The 19,097-nt window shown below is 42.6% G+C and overlaps 1 protein-coding gene across 6 annotated transcripts in view; it reads right to left on the minus strand.

Annotated features, from left to right (window-relative positions):
- DYM (dymeclin) overlaps positions 1-19,097 on the minus strand; it is a 351,049-nt gene that overhangs the window by 35,552 nt on the left and 296,400 nt on the right. For all 6 annotated transcript variants that reach the window (XM_042910992.1, XM_042910997.1, XM_042910996.1 and 3 more), the window contains one exon: positions 14,391-14,504. In XM_042910992.1, the coding sequence (XP_042766926.1) occupies positions 14,391-14,504 (114 nt within the window). The remainder of the gene's footprint in view (positions 1-14,390; positions 14,505-19,097) is intronic.

Raw genomic sequence — 19,097 nt, forward strand, 5'->3', positions numbered from 1 at the left:
AAAGCCTCAGGGGGACAAGGAGGTCAGTTTGTTATCCCCCAACCTCCAAGTGAAGGTATTCTCCGCCAGGGTCTTCTGATCTGTGCACTCCTCTCTTTCTTCAGGGTGGCAAATCTGGTCTTCCCTCAGACTTCTGGTCTTTGGCTGAAGTGCTGGGAGTCTCTTTCCCACATACGGTTCAGGGATCACTCACCGATGGGGACAGACACACTTTGAGGATTGCCCCTCAGGCTCCTTCCCTTTTGGGGTTCCTCTAGTCTCCTCAGCACTCAGGCTTTCCCAGCTTCACTTCTGTGGTTCCTCAGGCCAGGAAAACCAAGTATTTCCATGTGAACCTCTCACCACCGGGGAGTAAACTACACGGGCAGTGCTTATTAGCCCCAGGCTATAAAAGCCAAGGACACAAAACTTCTCTACCTTCCAATCTCCCTCCTCTAAATAAGCAAGGACTCCTGTTGGAATCTGTTTGCTTCTATTCACTCTCTAGTGCCTAAAATACAGCTGTATGTTGTGTTATTTGTCCAGGCTTTCTAGCTATTTCTGTAGGGGGTGTTATGTGGGGTCTTAGTCTACGACACCTAGAAGCAGGTGTTCTCAAGCTGATTTTCAACCGAGCTATCTTAATTCATTCAGCCACATTTGATGAGTGGCTATTCTGTGCAAGGCAGTGTATTATGCTAGATGCCATCGGGAGACATAACCATAGACAGCATGGCAAAGGACTAAGAATGAAATGAGAGATGAAAATATATATACATATTTGTATACAAGATAGCACGGGAACTTTTTTTTGGTAGCTTAAAATTGGAAATCATCTGCATGTCTACCAGCGGTAGAATGGATAAACCATGGACTATTTACACAATGCAATATTAAGACATCAGTGGAAAGGAACAAACTTCATGTAGCAACAAAAACGTCTCTCATAAACAATGCTGAGCAAAAGAAGGAAGGTGCAAAGAAAAATAAACTGCGTGATTCCGTCTGCGAAAAGTTCAAAAACGGAAAACCAGGTCGTTTGGGCATATACACATGGATGGTAAAATTATGAGGAAGAATCAGTCACCTCCAAAGTCAGGACAGCGTTTATTTCTAGGCATTTCTGGGCTGTTGGCAATGCTCCATGTCTCGATCTGAACAGTGAATGCATGGGTAGTCACTTTATAATTATTCTTTTATAGCACACATCTATAGCTTATGTAGTCATCTATATAAGGATGCTGTTCACAGTTTAAAAAGAAGGGGGGTGGCTTTATTAGGAAATGGAACCTTGACTACATTTGCACATGAGGCATGACCACGAACCAGTTATTATTCTTATGACTCAAAATTCTTCTGAAAATGGGTATAAAACATGTTCCTTCCAATCTCACTAAGACTAGTGAGCAATAATATAATTTGATAGCAAACACAGGTTTAACTTAATACCAAAGAAAAGCCAACTTTAAGTGTTTTTTAAAAACTGTGTCCCAATTTTAAACATCACAAGGTCATTTCTGTTTGAAAGAGCAGAAAAGGAAAAATCTTTTTGATGAGCACAGGTCCTTTCTGGACACAAATAACCAGCCGATATTTTATCATTTTTTTAAAATGTTGGAGTCTCTGTATATCTGATTCTTTTAAGAGGGGCATACTGGTAGTGATCTTCGTAGTCTAGTAATCGGCACTGTATTGGTCAGAGATTAGGAACCCCCTGAAATATCTGTCCAAGTTCGTAAATTTAGCTGTGCTTGCTATGAAGACCTTTTAAGTTTTCAAAATGGACTCAGTTGCTTGCAATTATCATGCAGTGCCTGAGGTACTTCCTGCTGCCCTCAGAGCTCTCAGGCGAGAATCCTGTAAGGAACCTGGATGTGGGGGAATTGCCAGGAAAACAAATTGTTTCATCAGTTCCTTAGTTATCCCCAGTCGCTGATCGGCATTGACAGTATTCACGTTCTTCACAGAACCAGGCTTTCGTGGCCTTGAGCCCTCTAAAGCTAACGGATGAGGCACAAAGAAACTTTAGCGAGTATGGCCAGATGCTTACCAGCGTCCTCAGTGTGATCACTTATGCACCAATCACTGCTCTTTCCAGCGTGCCCCAGAAATGAAAGCCACCGCGAAGAAAGTAGTTTTGGTCCTCCAAACAAACCAATTTTGCTACACGTAAGGGATTACAGTTAGTGGACTTTGCTTTCTTTAAAAGGCTTTTCTCACCTTGAAATTTTCAGAAACTTTTGGGATGTGTATGCTCAAGTAAGAACATCTCTTTAAGAAATCACCAGAACCAAACACAATGATTTAGTGTTCTTATTCTTTCACTTAACAACATTCTATTTTTTCTCTGGCTTGAGAGTACTAATAAGGAGAACCCACAGAACAAATTACTATAATTCGTTAGTCATCCTTTTTTTCAGAAACAATTCATTCTTTCACTTATTATCCAATAAAAAGAAATAATTTTGTAACGATCAGGGAGCTTTTCTTTTTGGTCATAAATTACATTACAAAACACTTTGTAAGGATTAGAGCGAATGACTTGAACAGTAGCTCTAAAGGCAATGGAACAATCTCAGTAATTATGGTCAACCTAACGGAAAAGTCAAGACTGGGACAGATGAACAATAATAACTGGGTCAATTTTTTTAACCACCAGAGTCGAATCTCTCCTTAAGACATGTTAGTCTGTGAATCACACATTTCTGCCTCTACCAAAGAAAGTAATTCTATCAAAACCAATAGCAGAGATTTAAAGATAAAACCATACACATTCACGTTTCCTTTTCAGTGGAAGAGTATCAGCATTTTCCACCGCTGCCCTTGCATGGCAAACGTGTGTGTGTCCCTTCCTTGGTCACTAGAAATCGTGGTTTAGAGAAGTGGGCAAAAATTCTCTGCCTACAGAAAAATCAGATTTTTATCACTTTTCAATTATGTGTTCTAGTTTTCATGACTATACGTGAGATGTAATGAAAACAAAGACTAAAGTTTTATACTCTGGGATCACAGAGTAAAAACTAGGTTTGATTTCTTTCTCGTTCATCACAAGGAAGGGAAAAAAATCCTATCAACTGCTTACAAATCTACCATATGTTTAATGAAACAAAAATAATGTAAGACATTAAATATCATGAGTTAGACTATGGATCAAGAATGGCTATTCTAAAAGTTAGTATGACAAGCAGTTTTTGCATGTTTAGTGCAATTTCAATACTGTGTATGAGAAACCACTCCACGTATGTTTGAGTACTCTATAAAGTAGCAATAAGTCTAATTTCAAACATTTTAAGGTCATTCTACAACCCTGAGTAAGATACTGTTGAAGCCAAGAACTTAACTAGGTGTATTATGCATGCTTTAGGTTAAACAAACTGATCTAATAGGCAAACAGGGTTGTGAATTAGGAGACAAAAATTTAAGGTTTAAAAGAAAGAAGAATGGAAATTCATGGCTCAAAGAGAAGATGAACTGAAATGAATGTGGACAAAGCATTAGATTCTCTTTAGCCTGTTTCCTCACTTGCAAAATGTAAATTACCTTCGTATTTCTTACAGTTGTCAGGAAGACTAAATAAAAACGCCTATACAAAAACACCTCGCTGAGGACCTGGCACAGAGCAAGTGCTCAATAAACGGAACCAGATAATAAACAACAAAGGAAAAAGAGCCAAAAGAGGGATATTTATGTCAGACTGAGGAACAGATATGCAACATTTTAAAAGACACGGACTTTAATTTTTGGCGACTGTCTAGTTTATAAAGTAACTGTGGTATCTTCTATCGGGGTTACATGTAAGACAAATCTTCTATTTTACGGTTTATCATGGAAGAGTTCTCAGTGTTTTATAGGAGAGGAAGATAAAACTGCTCTGATCCCACCAAGGCTACCTGGTAACCCTCACCATCATGGCCTTAGTCTTTGTGCGGGCTGGGATTTGGAGGAAACCAGGCCATACGATGGTGGTTCTTCAATCTAGTAAATCATCTGGACCACTCAGGGAACCACTTAAAGTGACAGGTTCCCAAATTCATCACCAAACCACGGAGTCAGAATTTGAGGTGAGACCCAGAAATCTGCATTTGGAAACAGTGCTCTATGTGACTGTGTGCACTCCTGGAACCCTCAAGTTGATGGCAGGAGAGACAGACGTATTACGGAGCTGTAATCATTAAGATAGTATGGTAACTGGCACAAAAACAGACACACGGATCAATGCAACGGCAGATTTGTTCTTACATAACACCCATAAAGACAGGCTTCTAACAGCCACAAGTTCTCTTGTGCTTCCTACAGTTCTTGCCCTGAAAAACTGCTCTGAGGGATTCTACTGAGGGGATGGCTCTCCTTGGCTAAGACTTTCCATTTGCAGACCGGTGACTTGAAAAGCTAGAACAACATCCTGCACGTGTGTGTGTTGGGGGAGTGTGTGCGTGCACGTGCACTTGAGACCGTGTATTTCCTAAGACAGTCCTCACGCGGGGATTGAAGGGTCCTAAGAATCAGCTGCCAGCATTATCCAGAGGTCTTCTGAACCACTAATGATCTTGTGTTTATTGTTCCATGAGAGACAAAAGTAACTTATGAGTAAGACTTGATGCTGGTCTTTACTGGGCAGGAAACTCAAGGAGCTTAGAACAGGAGGGAGAGCCACTCTGACTTTGAAACTTCTGCAGAGATCATTCTGGGTTTAGGGAAACTTCGGTAGGAATGTAGCCAGTGTTCCTTTTTTTAGGATGGAAGTCCAGCCCAGACCTGTACCTTTTACACTTAGTGCTTCCTAGAATCCACCCAAAAGTGAAAAGGGATTGATAATATTCCAAAAAGAAGAGAGAACAAAGTCCAAAAAAAAAACAAAAAAATTAAGTCAAAAAGTCAAACACGGCCGCTGGAACAATTAAAGTAGTTACAAGCTAGTAGCAGACTGAATCTCAGGAAAAGGCTAACTGTTGGCCGGTGGGACGGTGCTGGGCACAGGAGCTCAAATTTCCCTGTCCGAACGCGAGTGACTTATTCTCGGTGTTTGTCAGAACCTGAGAACGTGCATGCTCTACACATCCCGAGGAAGAGAAAAATCAGGCAGAAAGAAGCAGACACTGGCTCCGTATTTTTCACATGAGCCCAGTAGCTCCATCACGCTCTTCCCTTTCCAAGAAAGATTCAGAAATAGAATGAGGTCGCTTATCTGAATAGTTTCCTCTGCTTGAACGATAATGAAATCAGTGCAAGCCAAGAGGCAAGAAGAGATACTATTAAAAATTTAGGGAGGTCAATCTGCACAGGCAGTATCCTGTTGAGGGGTGCACTCAAGTGGAGGTCAGATCAGGGTTTTGTAGCTCTCGGAATACACAGTGTGGAATAATATTATAGGCTTAAAAAATGGAACTATTCCAACAAGGTGACCAGGACTTCTGCTTTGACCTTTGTTCTGCGATGGTGTTTTGGCACGAAAGTGGACCCTGCAAGAAGTCTATGGAGAGCTGTTCTCCAAAGCAGCATGTTAATCGGAAGCAGAATCTCAGATCACCATCCCGTGGTCAACAGACCCCCTTTTCTGCCTGCCTCCCTTCCATTCGGCAAATATGGAAGTGCCCTGATGTGCCAATAGAGTTTCAGACTCTTCAAATTAACAAAACGTGAAGGTCCCTGACCTTCTGGAGCTTCCATTACCTGGGAGAAGAATAATAAATAAGCACACCGTATGTTACATGATAAATAATGTGAAGGAAGAAAAAAAATACAGAATTGGGGGACAGGGAGTGTGAACATTGAAACCAGAGGTCAGGGCAGGCCTCAGGGAGTCAGGCATCAGGTGCTTGGGCGAGCGAATACACCAAGGGGGTATGCAGACATCGGGGACAGCAGTTGAAGCAGGCAAGAGAAACCAGTACAAAGGCCCTAAGAGTGGAGAGCTGCTGGTGTGCTGGGGGGAATTAGCCATTGCTGTGCTTTTCAAACTTGAACTAACATCAGACACCACCTTTGGGGCTTGTTAAAACGCAGACAGCTGGGTCCCAGCCCCGGAGCTTCGACTTCAGGAATTCTGGGGGCCCGAGGATGTGCATTTCTAACAAGTTCCTATGGGATGCGGATGCTGCTGGCACAAGGGCTATGCCTCGAAAACCAACATTCTAGGGGCGCCTGGGTGGTTCAGTCGGTTGAGCACTGAACTCGACTTCGGCTCAGGTCATGATCTTGTGGGAAGTAACGAGAATTCACAGAACTGGTGGCACTTTTGAGTTAGAGAGGATGTCGGCTGGTCACATTTCCACGGGAAGAAATCCACAAGGACACAGGGGAGCGTGGCTGCGGACCCGCTGACGAGAGTTTCTATGGGACCTGGAGGCAGGCCACCAACAGCAGGTGGGCACGCCAGGGTGGCACTCAGGAATCAGCTCTGGGGACACAGAGCTGACAGACACTTGGGGTGGGGATGGGGAGAGACTCCCGGTAGGAGAGAGGGGGAAGTTTTTAAGCAAGTCAGGATTAAGAAGCTATGAAAAAATTCTTGAAATTTCAGTTAACTAGATTTCTCTTTACGTGACTAACAACAGAGTATTCTAAAAAGTGAATATAAAATAAAGGCTTTAAAAATAATTTAGTGTGCAACTGGCTAACCGCCTTTAATTCCTATGCTTTATCAAGTGAATGAGAGGAGACGTTTAGTTAATTGTCAGTGACTTGTATTATTCCGTAGCTTCCTCTTTATCCTAAAAGGGACGCTATCTTCTGGTTAATTCCCCCTGAAAATCAGGGCCTAATTTTCAAACGCTAGATATGGTATCTTAGTTTTCAAATTACAGATAATTCACGGGATCAAAGAAAAGAGGGAACCTGGGGGACTTTATGCAGTTGAATATGAGGTGGTGTGGTAGTGGTAGGAGAATCCGCACAGGCCTGGATGCGTTCTGACCCACTGTCATGACGCTCGGATCGCTCTTGGGAGTCCGAACAGTCCCTGTTGCAGACGCAGACAGTGCGAACTTTGAGCTGTGGCTTCGAACTCAGCTCCTGGAGGACACACTAACTTTATTTATTTCCTTCCAACCCCTAAAGGAGAAATAAGCAACTTAGAATTTCAGAGCCTGTTCTTTAGGTCTCTGTTTACGCAGGAGAGTCTGAAAAAACTAATTACCTGGTATTGCCTTTCCCAGACTTCACGGAATACCAGTAAGAAGAGGATGTTTAGAATGACATTAATACTATTTACTCTGAACAGCCAAGTTGTTTAACTATATAGACAGATTTATCCAAAGAGTATATGTTCCCACACAGGATATTACACAAATATTTTAGAAGGCTATGTCAAATAACATTTGATTGAAAAATATTTTATTTGGTTGAAAGTCAATTACTATGCCATGGGCTTCCAGATCTTAATGTTTACTTGCCCAAAATTGGAAGAATAACTCCTCTACAAATTTGGCTTCAGTCCTATAATGCAAGGAAAACTTCAAAACCTTTTGGCTCATCTTCAGCTGACACTAGCTGATTATTTCTCAGGAGCAAGGAGCCTTGTGTTGCTCTTAACAACCCAAAGGGTCGTTGGAAAGAACTCCGAATTTTCTTGATGTTTAATTTATATTTTAGGAAAAGAACAAATCAATAACTGCACACTATCCCACACTTTCAGAAAGACCTTATTACAACAGCATTTCCAATTTAAAACAACCTCTTTTACATCAATCTTGCACACAAAGCTATTATTACGGGCCCGACAATTATTTTATCAGTATATAGTAGTAAACCAGCCAAAAGGCAATAATGTGCTGTCATGTGGTATAATACAAATATTATTCAACACACAGCTTGAATTTTCAATCAACTCTAGATACAGCAGTGTTCTATGAATTAAACTCTAGAGGTTTTAAGTGATTCGTTTTATTATAAACACTCAATCCAAAAAGATGATTAAAATAATTGAGATAAGGCTTGATTATAAAGATAAACAGCCTTTTTTTCTGGTAACATCTGTGGTAATAATGTGCTATCATTTAAACCAACTGAGGATGACTCACCATCTGTGAATAAATATAACTTTAGTTTCTTTTCTAGTACCGGGGATGGCTTGCTTTCTTGTCTTTTTTTTTTTTTTTTTTAAACTAAATCATCCCTCCTCCCTCATCTGTCCCTCTTGCAACCACAGAGTGAGATGGAAATCTGGTGTCAGGAGTATAGTTTCTTGCTATGTTTTGGAAAAAAATGAACCGGCATCTAAGGGATTTATCCACGATCTTAGTCTCCATAGGATCTTGCTCTAAACAAGAGTTAAATGGCTTGGGACCTCCTACAGATTAATTAATCTCTCTTTAACCATAATCCTGAAAAACAAAGAGTCATATTTTCAGTTATATGTTACTGCCTCAAATATAGAGAACACTTTCTTTCTGAACACAGTATAATGAATGCACTACATATTAACATTCAAACATACAGCCTGTATACTGCAATTCATTTTGCTTTAAGTTCAGTACTAGAGTGAACGAATTAGTTTTCAGTATCTGCTATGGTCCATGGAGGGGCTCTTGGGCCAGGGGCATTCACCAAAGGAATTAAAAAATAAAATCTGGGATTGGAATGGGTAGGAAAAAAATGGACTAAAGACACAATTGGTGAGCAATAACCTGAAAGAAAGGAGCTAAGGTTTATCGCAAGGGAGGGATATAAAAGAAGAAAAATATTTGGTATGATAGCAGAGTGAGGAAGTACTGGCTGTCCACAGAACAGAAAGGAGATGGGGAAAGGTGGAACGAGTAGAAGGGTGCATAAAGTTCTAAGAAGAAGGTTGCCTAGTGCTGAGGTCTTGTTTCCTGAATACCATTTATTTTTTTGAATTTTAGATTTTTTTTTAACATTTGTTTATTATTGAGAGAGAGAGAGACACAGAGCATGAGCACGGGATGGGGAGAGAGGGGGGAAGATACAGAATCTGAAGTAGGCTCCAGGCTCTGAGCTGTCAGCACAGAGCCCGACGCAGGGCTCGAACTCACAAACTGTGAGATCATGACCTGAGCCAAAGTCTGTCGGTTAGCCAACTGAGCCACCCAGGTGCCCCTCCTGAATACCATTTATTAAAAAAAAAAAAAAAAAAAAGAAAGGAACCAGAGCTCATTGGAGAAGTGGTTGATTCCAGGACTGGTGTAGGAAAAACATGAGATGAGTCTTGGGTATCTTGCACCTCAGAAAAGTAAAGGTGTGCTCAAAACAAGATAGGGGCATGTCAGAGGATGCAGGAACCAACCCGGAGGAGCTCCCACTGGCCAAAGCTAGAACAATTTGAGCAACAAAATAAGTAAGTGATAGTACTAAATTATACTCTATAACAAAATACAAAATGATCATTAGGTAAACACCACAGTAATAACTGTGCAGGTAAGATCCACTGATGGACGATAAATTCAGTGGGCAAAAGTTGTGAGGAGAAACAGGATATTAGCAAAGTCTCACTCCTAAGAGAGTCATCAGTTATAAAGGGAAAAACAGTGACTTTTTCCAGGAGAAATCTGGTAGACACCACATTAACCAAATGATCAAGGAGAACCATCATCAGTAGTGAGACATGGTAACATCAGGTACCTCCTGATTCTATGCACTGAGAAGGACACAACATCACTTCTATGTGTAGGTTGGTAGAATATGTGTTAATTTCAATGTAATCATGAGAAAAACCCAAACTGAGGAACATTCTGCAAAACAACTGAGCAGCACTATCCATACTGTCAAGGTCATGAAAGGTAAGGGAAGACTGAGGAACGCTTACATACTGGAGGAGAGTAAGGAAACATGACAGCAAAATGCAAAGTGGGATCTGAATAGGACTGGGGAGCAGCATAAAGACACTAGGAGGAAAAAAATAGTAATATTCACATAAGGTCTGTAGTTCAGGTAATAGTATTATACTCATGTTAATTTTGTGGGGTTTTTTTAATTAAAAATTTTTTTTAAATGTTATTTTTGAGAGAGAGAGAGAGAGAGAGAGAGACAGAGGAGTGGGGGAGGGGCAGAGAGAGAGGGAGATGCAGAATCTGAAGCAGGCTCCAGGCTCTGAGCTGTCAGCACAGAGCCCAGTTCAGGGCTTCAACCCACGGAACATGGGATCATGACCTGAGCCAAAGTCAGACACTTAACCGACTGAACCATCTAGCGCTCCAATTTTCTGGTTTTGATATCGTACTTGAGTTATATGTGCTGTTAACATTAGGGGAACCTGGATGAAGGGCTTATATGAACTATACCTACTGTTTTTGCAACTTTTCTGGTAAGTCTAAAATTATTTTAAAAGAAAATGTAAAACAAAAAACAGCAAAGCAGCACTGATTCAACAATATTCTGCCATGCCATCCAAAACTGCTTTCTTCCCAATGCTGTGTATTCTCCTCCTCCTCTATATTTTCCCTCCCATTTACTGCTACCTAGAATAGCAAACATTTTACTTATTTATCTGGTTGTCCATTTCCCCCACCAAAAAATAAACTCTATGAAGGCAGCCATTTTTATCTGTTTTGTCCAAGGCTGTATCTACCTACAGTCTAGTATGGTGCCTGACACATACACGGAGAAAGAGTTAAATGAATTAAAATTGTGAAGAGGAAGGTAGAATAAAAATACGAAAAGCAGGTCTGGAGATAAAAAAATGTTACTCCTGAACCTTTGAATTCCAACGAGTCCCTGTTTCCTCTTTAGAGCATGTAAAGTGGGAATTTCACTCATCTTCTCATCAGATTTATTGGGTAGCTACTATGTATAAGGCACTGAAGCACGCATCAAGGGGACACAGATGAGCAAGACACGACTCCTCAAGGAAGTTGGAGTCGAGTGGGAAAGAGAAAACATTTGAACAACTACGTACAGGGTGGAAGAGACCAGGAGTCTCAGCAAATGCTGCGGGCATTTAGAGGACGGAAGCATATGTAGGAGGAGAAGTAAAAGGAAAGGTTTCACAACAGTTCACAAACTCAGCAAGGCCTTAAAATGCTTAGGAGGGATAAGCAAAAAGCAAAGGGGTGAGGGGCCGGTGCACTGGGAAGACAGAACTGCGTAAGCAAATCTGAACGTGCAGGAAGGAAGACGCAGGAGGCACAGAGATCGTTCTGGTGGCTGGATCACTGCTCAGGGAAAGGGGAGTATGGAGAACAGCGGCTGGGGGCTAGACGCGCGCGGTGTCGGGTTCCCGTCCCAGGACTCCAGACTTTATCTGGCAGCAGCAGGGTGCTCACCTCTAAGTCATTTTCAAGAGGAGGAGGATGTTACTAGGGCACCGCTCTACAGAAACTCTTCACGGAATTTTGGAAGATAGAAGTCCAGACCGTTAACTGCGAATCTTTGGGATCATCCTTTGTAACTTAAAAACATTTTTTTTTTTAAGTTTATTTATTTATTTTGAGAGAGAGAGCAAACAAGAGTGTGAGCGGGGGAGGGGCAGAGGAGGATAGAGAGAGAGAGAGAGAGAGAGAGAGAGAGAGAGAGAGAGAATCCCAAGCAGGCTCCACGATGTCAGTGCAGAGCCCAACGCGGGGCTCCAACTCCTGAACCGTGAGATTGGGACCTGAGCCCAAATCAAGAGTTGGACGCTTAACCGACTGAGCCACCCAGGCGCACCTGTAACTTTCAGCCATTTTTCTTATGTTATGGATTGAGTGCCCCTGCCATCCGGTACTCCCCTTATGCTTACCATCCAGACTTAGTTGTGAGTACTTCGCGACTTCCTGGAGCCACGTCTGGACCGCTGAACAACTTAAGTTGTCAGCAAACATTTTCTTACGTTGAACTAACACCTGTCTTGGTTCAGTTTCTACCCGCTGTCCTAGGGCCGACAGTGAACTGCTCAGCTCCTCTTCTACAGAATAATCCCGAAAGCATACGCACGCGTGTGTGCCCTTTTCCTCAAGTCTTCTCTTCTCCGGGTTACACATCCTCTATTCCTCACCTTACGTGGTTTACAGGTTCCCCACTGTAACTTCACCTGCGTCTGCACCCCGCCTGGGTTACTAATGTGATACTCGGTCACATTGCTCCCATACCCCACAGTGCTCTGGGGAGCCCCTATTTCATGGTTGTTAAGTATCACTACATCCTCAGTCCCTGCATGGAATCTTGCCTCCTTACTCCCCCCTCCTTTTTAAAAAATGTTTATTTATTTTGGGGAGAGAAATAAATGTTTGTTTATTTTGGGGAGAGAGACTCAGCGCTAGTGGGAGAGGGGTAGAAAGAGAGGGAGACACAGAATCTGAAGCAGGCTCCAGGCTCGGAGCTGTCGGCACAGAGCCCGATGTGGGGTTTGAACTCGTGAACCACAAGATCGTGACCTGAGCTGAAGTCGGACGCTTACCCGACTGAGCCATCCAGGTGCCTTCCTTACTTCTTCTTTACCTGAAACTCAGCTCTCTCCCCTTGGGACTCCGATTCCCCTGGAGCCTTTGGAAGTTAGAGGCTGCTCATTCTTTTACATTCCAGACTTCAGGGTCTGGAGGTGGGGCTGGTCCCCTCTTTGTTTTCATTACTGTCTCCTGGCTATTATTCCTCTACCCTTAAGCAGAAGGGTCTGCCCATAGGAGGCTGGTACCAGCTTCGTGTCGTCTGTGCACTGCCACCTACTGCCATTGACTGACCGCGGCATCTGGCTCACAGTCCTTCTCTCCACCCACGGCTCATCGTCCTGAGGGACTAGGAAGCTTATGCGAATGACCAGCCCATCCCTGGCTTCCAGTTCACTAACTGGCTCAACCGCACTGACTTCCATTCGCAGGCACAGCACTTCAGTCCCTCACTCATGGCCAGAGCCAGACCACGCTGTCACCAAGACGTGCTCCCCTTCTGCCGTCTTCATTCAGCCCCATTTCTACTACTTCCACTGCACCCCCTCTTTGATCTCATTCAAATCCCCCTCCAGATACCTCTGTGACCCTTTCCCTCCAGCCTCCTGACGGCTCCGCTTCTCTATTGACTTAGCCGAGACACCAAGGTCCACCATGCCCTGTAGGCAGCCACTCCCATCTTCATGGGTTTTCGTACTGGTTCGCGTGGTGTAGTTCAGGTAAACTGGAAACAGCACGTGCGCACGCACACACACACACGCACACACACACATACACGCGCACGCGCACCCTCGAAAAACAACAAACCTCCGAAGTCTTACTTTATGTAAGAATGGAAACGAGATGAATTCCTTACATTTAAAGAACTGTCAGGAAGAGAGTCAAGTCAAAGCTGGAGGGACCGGTGACCTGGAATCAGTTTCTATGTTATTGCCACATGGTGGTGCCATTTTAGCTGATAAACAGAAACCTCGCTGCTGTTTACTTTCGGTGGAACTTGTGCAAGTGGTTATGATGACTAATGCGCTATTATTTTACAAACTCTGTTGTTATAACTGAAAATATTTTCATATCCTACAACAACCTCTCTCGAGCATTCAGAAGCAGTGGTTCTGTGATAGTGTTAAAAACACAGCCCCCCAAACAGTAACTCTGGAACAGAAGTTGGTTGTGATAAAACACTATGATGAAGGCGGCCAAACATCTACTATGATGCCCTGTGTTGTTAATTTAGGAACGAGCGCTCTAGAAAAATTAGAGGTAATGAGGCAAACCCTGAAAAGAAGTATTAAAGCTAAAATGTGTTACAATGCTGTACGTTCACAAAATACTCCCTTTATATCCTTTTTTTTTTTTTTAAGGAGAAAATTAGTCTTAGGGTATGAGTTTCACATCATGAGATCACTTTGGAAACATGCCGAACACGCAAACGTTAAGTGCCTTCGTAAGATACCTTATTTCCCCTACCTCTTCCAAAAGACGCTTCTCTTTCCAGAGCTATGTGCAGGCAGACAGTGAATGGCGTGGGGATTCCGAGCGTGGACTTTGGAGCCACACTGCGTGAGTATGAACCTCCCAGTTCCACAGTGTTCTGGCTGCATGGTTTTGGGTAAGTCGTGTAACCTCTCTGTGCCTCAGTTTCTCCATCTGAAAAGTTCGGGCGAAACACCACCCACCTCCAAGGGTTCTGAGGATCGAAGCAGTTAACGGCACGAGACACTCAGAACGCCACAGGGCACTGAGTGAACACTATGTGTGGCCCAGTGCTGAGTCACCACCACCAGCAGTGCCTTCCCTTCAACCCTTGACACTTGTAAGACTGAATCATTTCACTGGGTTAAAAAAGTAAGGGGCTTCTTTATTCACAGTGCATGGCACGGTATGAAGGTGTTAGTCCTTCTTTGGCGGTTTTCTTTTAAAAACCCGTTGGAATCCCTCTACGTCACAGTTCTGCGTACGAGCATGGAGTAGAGAAGGCAGTAAAGAGCCTTTTCCAGCCAAGTGCTGGCAAGTGGTAGGACTCTGAGTAGGGCCTTCCCAGACACTAGTGTTTACACCGAGTGATACGAAAGTGCACGTGTCCTTGGGCAGTCTTACCTTCAGCCTGTCTTTGGGCAGCGCGACGGCCCCCTGCTTGATGATTTCCAGGACCCGTTCCACGGAGAGCTCAGCTCCCGCTTGCAGCAACCTTGAGCTGAAGAAGGTGATCACCTGGAAGGCAAAGTGTTATTTCTTAAGCAAGGAGATGCACAAGCTGCCTTCCTCACGTGGTAGGTCCATTTCCTAAAGGCGACCCAGCCTTACGCCTCTACTTCTCCTGCACACGGTCCTCTCTGAAAGCGTTTGATGGCTGAGTCAGAGCCAGCGTCTGAATATTCCGGGCTGATGACCCATGCTGGGGCTTACGCAAGCCTCCGGAGTTCTGCTCTTTCAGTGTGCAGCCTCACCTTGCATTTATTTATATTTCATTTAGAGGGTGGCACCCATCAGAAGGTGGGGAGAGAGAGCTAAAGCTTAAAATCTGTCAATTTTGAGGCTTAATGACCAGGAACTCTAAAAAAAAAAAAAAAAAAAAAAGCCCGATGAGAAAGCAATCCGAAGCTAACAGCTAAAATGACGTATGGGGGATCATTTATTAACGGAATGTAATCACCATACTCTTATCCCTGATCAACAAGGCTAATCAACAGCAAGCTAGAACTGTTTTTGTTTTGTGTGACAGCACAGTTGGAACTATGCAGCAAGATGCTAATAACAGAGGTGCTCTGAAAATAACACTGTCTTTTAAATATTGGTCACTAAAGGGGCTCAGTTAAGTGTCCGACTTGGGCTCAGGTCGGGATGTCCACTCTGTGAGTTCAAGCCCCGTGTCTGGCTCTGTGCTGACAGCTCAGAGCCTGGAGCCTGCTTCGGATTCTGTGTTTCCTTATCTCTCTCTCTCTCTCTCTCTGACCCTCCCCAACTTGTGCTCTGTCTCTCTGTCTCTCAATAATAAATAAATGTTAAAAAAAAAAAACACACCTTAATATTGGTCACTAAAAACTAAAAGAATGCCAGTATTTTTTTAGGAAATCATTTTAAGATCAAGATGTTAATAAATTAAGAAGATTATAGGTCATTTTTTTATTCAAGAGAATAGCCTAAGTATTTACAGTCAGACACGTAAAAATATAAAAATTTGCTAGAAAATTGAGTATCTCCATTTATAGGCTATTTTATATGTGAAAGAGAAAAGCTAGTTTAAAACGTTACCTAACTACAGACACAAAACACCTTTTTATACTCATTAAAATATGATCCTTAGAATGAATCTGGATGATTAACTGTCCTGGATCTTACGTGTCACAGAGGCTTCACATTATCAACAGCAAATACGGTATCGGTCACAGTAAGAGCACTGCTTATCACAGTAAATACAAACCCGTAATGCAAACACCCTGCTTGGCAATTTTTGTGCAACCGTCTCTTGCGAGATGAGAAGGGTTCGTTAGTGTTTTCACCCTGTGATTTAGCATCTGCTCCAGGTTGAGGGGGACCTCGGCTCTGCCATTTCCTTTGTGTCACGTGTACTTCTATTGGACCGCCTTTGATTTATGGCTCCTTTGCAGGACTCTTCCCAATACTCCATCGTAGAGGCTTTACTTAGTTAAACCCAGATTTATAACCATGAATACCATACATCACCAGGAACTATAGGTGAATGAAAGGTGAGAGTGCCCACCACGCCCTCCAAGCCGAGACCGCCCCTCTCCTCCCCGGGAGACCCAGAGTCTTGCAGCCGACACGGAGAGCCTGGCGGGTGGTCCGTGCAATGCTATGAGTTGGGAAAACTCAATCTCTTTATTTTTAGATGAAAAGAAAGCTCTGATACAGTCCTCCCACGCTGCTATGGACGGTGGGTACCCGTCCACTTTGGAGACTGCTGACGGGGAGACCAAAACGTACAGAATCAAAGCAAAGCAGACTGTGCGCTGCTCAAATACACATACCACAGCCCACAAGGGAGAGCATGGGCGTGCCACATGGTCACAGAGGGAAGGAACGCAACGGTGATCCACTCTTGTTCACCCTGTACCATGTGCGGACTTGCCTCCGGGCCTCAAGGAACTGCCGTTCTCAACCAGGAGAGCTGCGGGGTAGGAAGGAGACTCAGTTTCTAACTAAATTCCCTTTTTCAAACTGGCTCCCATTCGTCTGTTTTAAGCTGATATTCTCTTGTCGCATTCAAACTCACGCTACTTAAAAAATGATAAACCTACCACTTCCAGAAGGGAAGTATAAGTTATGTATCAAAAATGAAGGGAACGGACATCTACTGCATGTTTACTATGGACCATGTGCTCTACTGTTAATTAATTCTCACAACAATCCAGGGAGCTGATAAAGCTCTGTCCTACGGATGACTCAACAGGGTTAGAGAGAGAGAGGCTTGTCCCAAGTTAGCCGGTCAGTGTCCGGAGGGAGACCAGTACTTGGATGTTCTTTACTTTATCATGTTGTCTCCAGCAGTTCTTACTAACAAAAGCCTTACTTTTCTTAATGGAAAATATTTGGGGTGAAAGGTGTAATTTGTTTCGTCCCCAGTTTCATTTGGAGTCAGGCTGCCACAGCAGCCAAGAACGTGAAACAATTTACTCAAAGGTATAGACTCGGGGGCGCCCGGGTGGCTCAGTGGGTTGAGTATCTGCGTCTTGATTTTGGCTCAGGTCATGATCTTACGGTTCGGGGGTTCAAGCCCTGCATTAGGCTCTGTGCTTACAGCACAGATCCTGCTTGGGATTCTCTCTCTCTCTCTCTCTCTCTCTCTCTCTCTCTCTCTCTCTCTCATTCAAAACAAATAAACTTAAAAAAAAAAAAAAGATATACGCTTGTATTTCCTACCACTGCATTAGAATTTTGCAGACAACAGTAAATTTAGTGATGATGATTTTAACAGTTAGGTGGCTTTTATCAACTTTCAGAGCAACCATTAAAACTGTTAAAAAATGATCAACTATTTCCCCTCTGATAATGTCTGCAGAAGATAAAATATTTAAGGTGAAAATGGGAATGAATGATATGTCAGTGCAACTCAAAGGCAACTTTTCAAAGGGAGGGATTTTTCCCTGGGTGTGTACAGTTTTCCTCCGCCCACCACGTTTGGCTACAATTCCTGAAATCTAAGTACAGCATGTTACCTTCAATTATGTTATTAGTTGTGAACAGTAATTACCCAAGGTCACGTTCTGATTAATCGGCTGCACCCTTTGAGTAACGTCACAATCACATTTAACCACTTATTATGAAACCAGTGAGTGATCACTAGAACACAGATTTATAGAAATGAGAAGCTCTGGTGGGGTAGATGGGGGTAAAAAAGAAGTAAGTATGTATTAGAGAGGCATTCTTGCTTGCTAAACGGCCATTCTTCCAAGAGGTAAAAGTAGAGAGCTAAGCCTTTTTTTTCTTTTTCTTAAGACAATAATAAACACATTTTGAAAAGTAAAATACATGTATTTCCCCAATGATTCTCAGTTTTTCCTCAAGTTTTTGTGCTTTAATCAATACATGTGTTAACAGCCTAGTCAGTGGGAGAGATCTCCAGAGGATTTACAAAGAAAATAGATGATATTTTCAAGAAAGACGCGATGTAACTGGAGGACAAGATGAAGACTGAACATGTGTCATTACATAGATTAGACCTCGTGGTAATGTGGGCTGTAAAGTGCTCAGAGTCAGAAGATGTAGTTTGGGTCCTGCCTCGGATACTTACCAGCTACCGGACTTGTAAGATACTCAGCTTCCTCTCTGTGCAGCATCACGCAGTAGCTGAGAGCACCTACCAGGTGTCAGATGCTTGGGCTTAATTCTTAGCTCTGCTTGTAAATGTAGACAGGTTATTTAACTTCTCTATGCCTCAGTTTCCTGATCTATAAATGAGGAAAAACACAGTGCTTGCCTCATGGGGGTGTTGTTAAAATGAAATAGGTTAATACCTTCAAAGTGCAAAGAGCAACGCCTGGCACATGGTAAGTGCTCATGAAGTGTCAGTTTCCGTCATTATTATTAAGTGTATCTGAGTATCTCCATTTATAAAGTGACAACGGTGCCCTACCTACCATGTAGGAAACAACTGCAATACATGTGAAACTTACGGATCAACCAAACCAGACAGGAGTAGCGAGCGCAATCTACTGAAAATTCCAGGAAAGCCTGCTGTTTAAAGTCCAACGTGATCATCTTAATACGTTACTGAGGGTCAATTTAAAACTCTTCTATTTTTACTTGATGAATTTATGCATGACCTTTCTCTTTCAAAGAAATTTACATTTTATTATTTTCAGAAAATGTAAACAGTACAACGCTGAGAAAGTTTTACTGCGTTTTTTTTAAATCATGAAAGAATGCTGAATTTTGACAAATTTTTTTTTTTTTGCATGTATTGAGATGACTGGTTTCTCTTCCTTAGTCTGCTAATGTGAATTACATTGGCCTTGAACTCCTGGGTTACATGATAATTGAGCATGCTGCATTATTCTTTTGATACATTGCTAGATTCAATTTGCTAATATTTTGAGGATTTTTATGTCTGTGTCTATGAGTGATACTAACTTGTACTTTTCTTTTCTTGTAAGATCTTTGTCTAGTAGTGGCATTAGGGTAATAATGTCCTTAATAAAATGAGTTGGGAAGTATCCTCTCCTTGTATTATCTGGAGGAGTTTGTACTGAGATAGTAATAGTTCTTTCTTAAAAGTTTGGCAGAATTAATTCAAGGTGAAGCCTTCTAGGCCTGGAGTTTTCTTTGTTGGTAAATTTTTAAGTA

Source organism: Panthera leo, chromosome D3 (genome assembly GCF_018350215.1).
Source record: "Panthera leo isolate Ple1 chromosome D3, P.leo_Ple1_pat1.1, whole genome shotgun sequence".
In the NCBI taxonomy this organism is placed as follows: Eukaryota; Metazoa; Chordata; class Mammalia; order Carnivora; family Felidae; genus Panthera; species Panthera leo.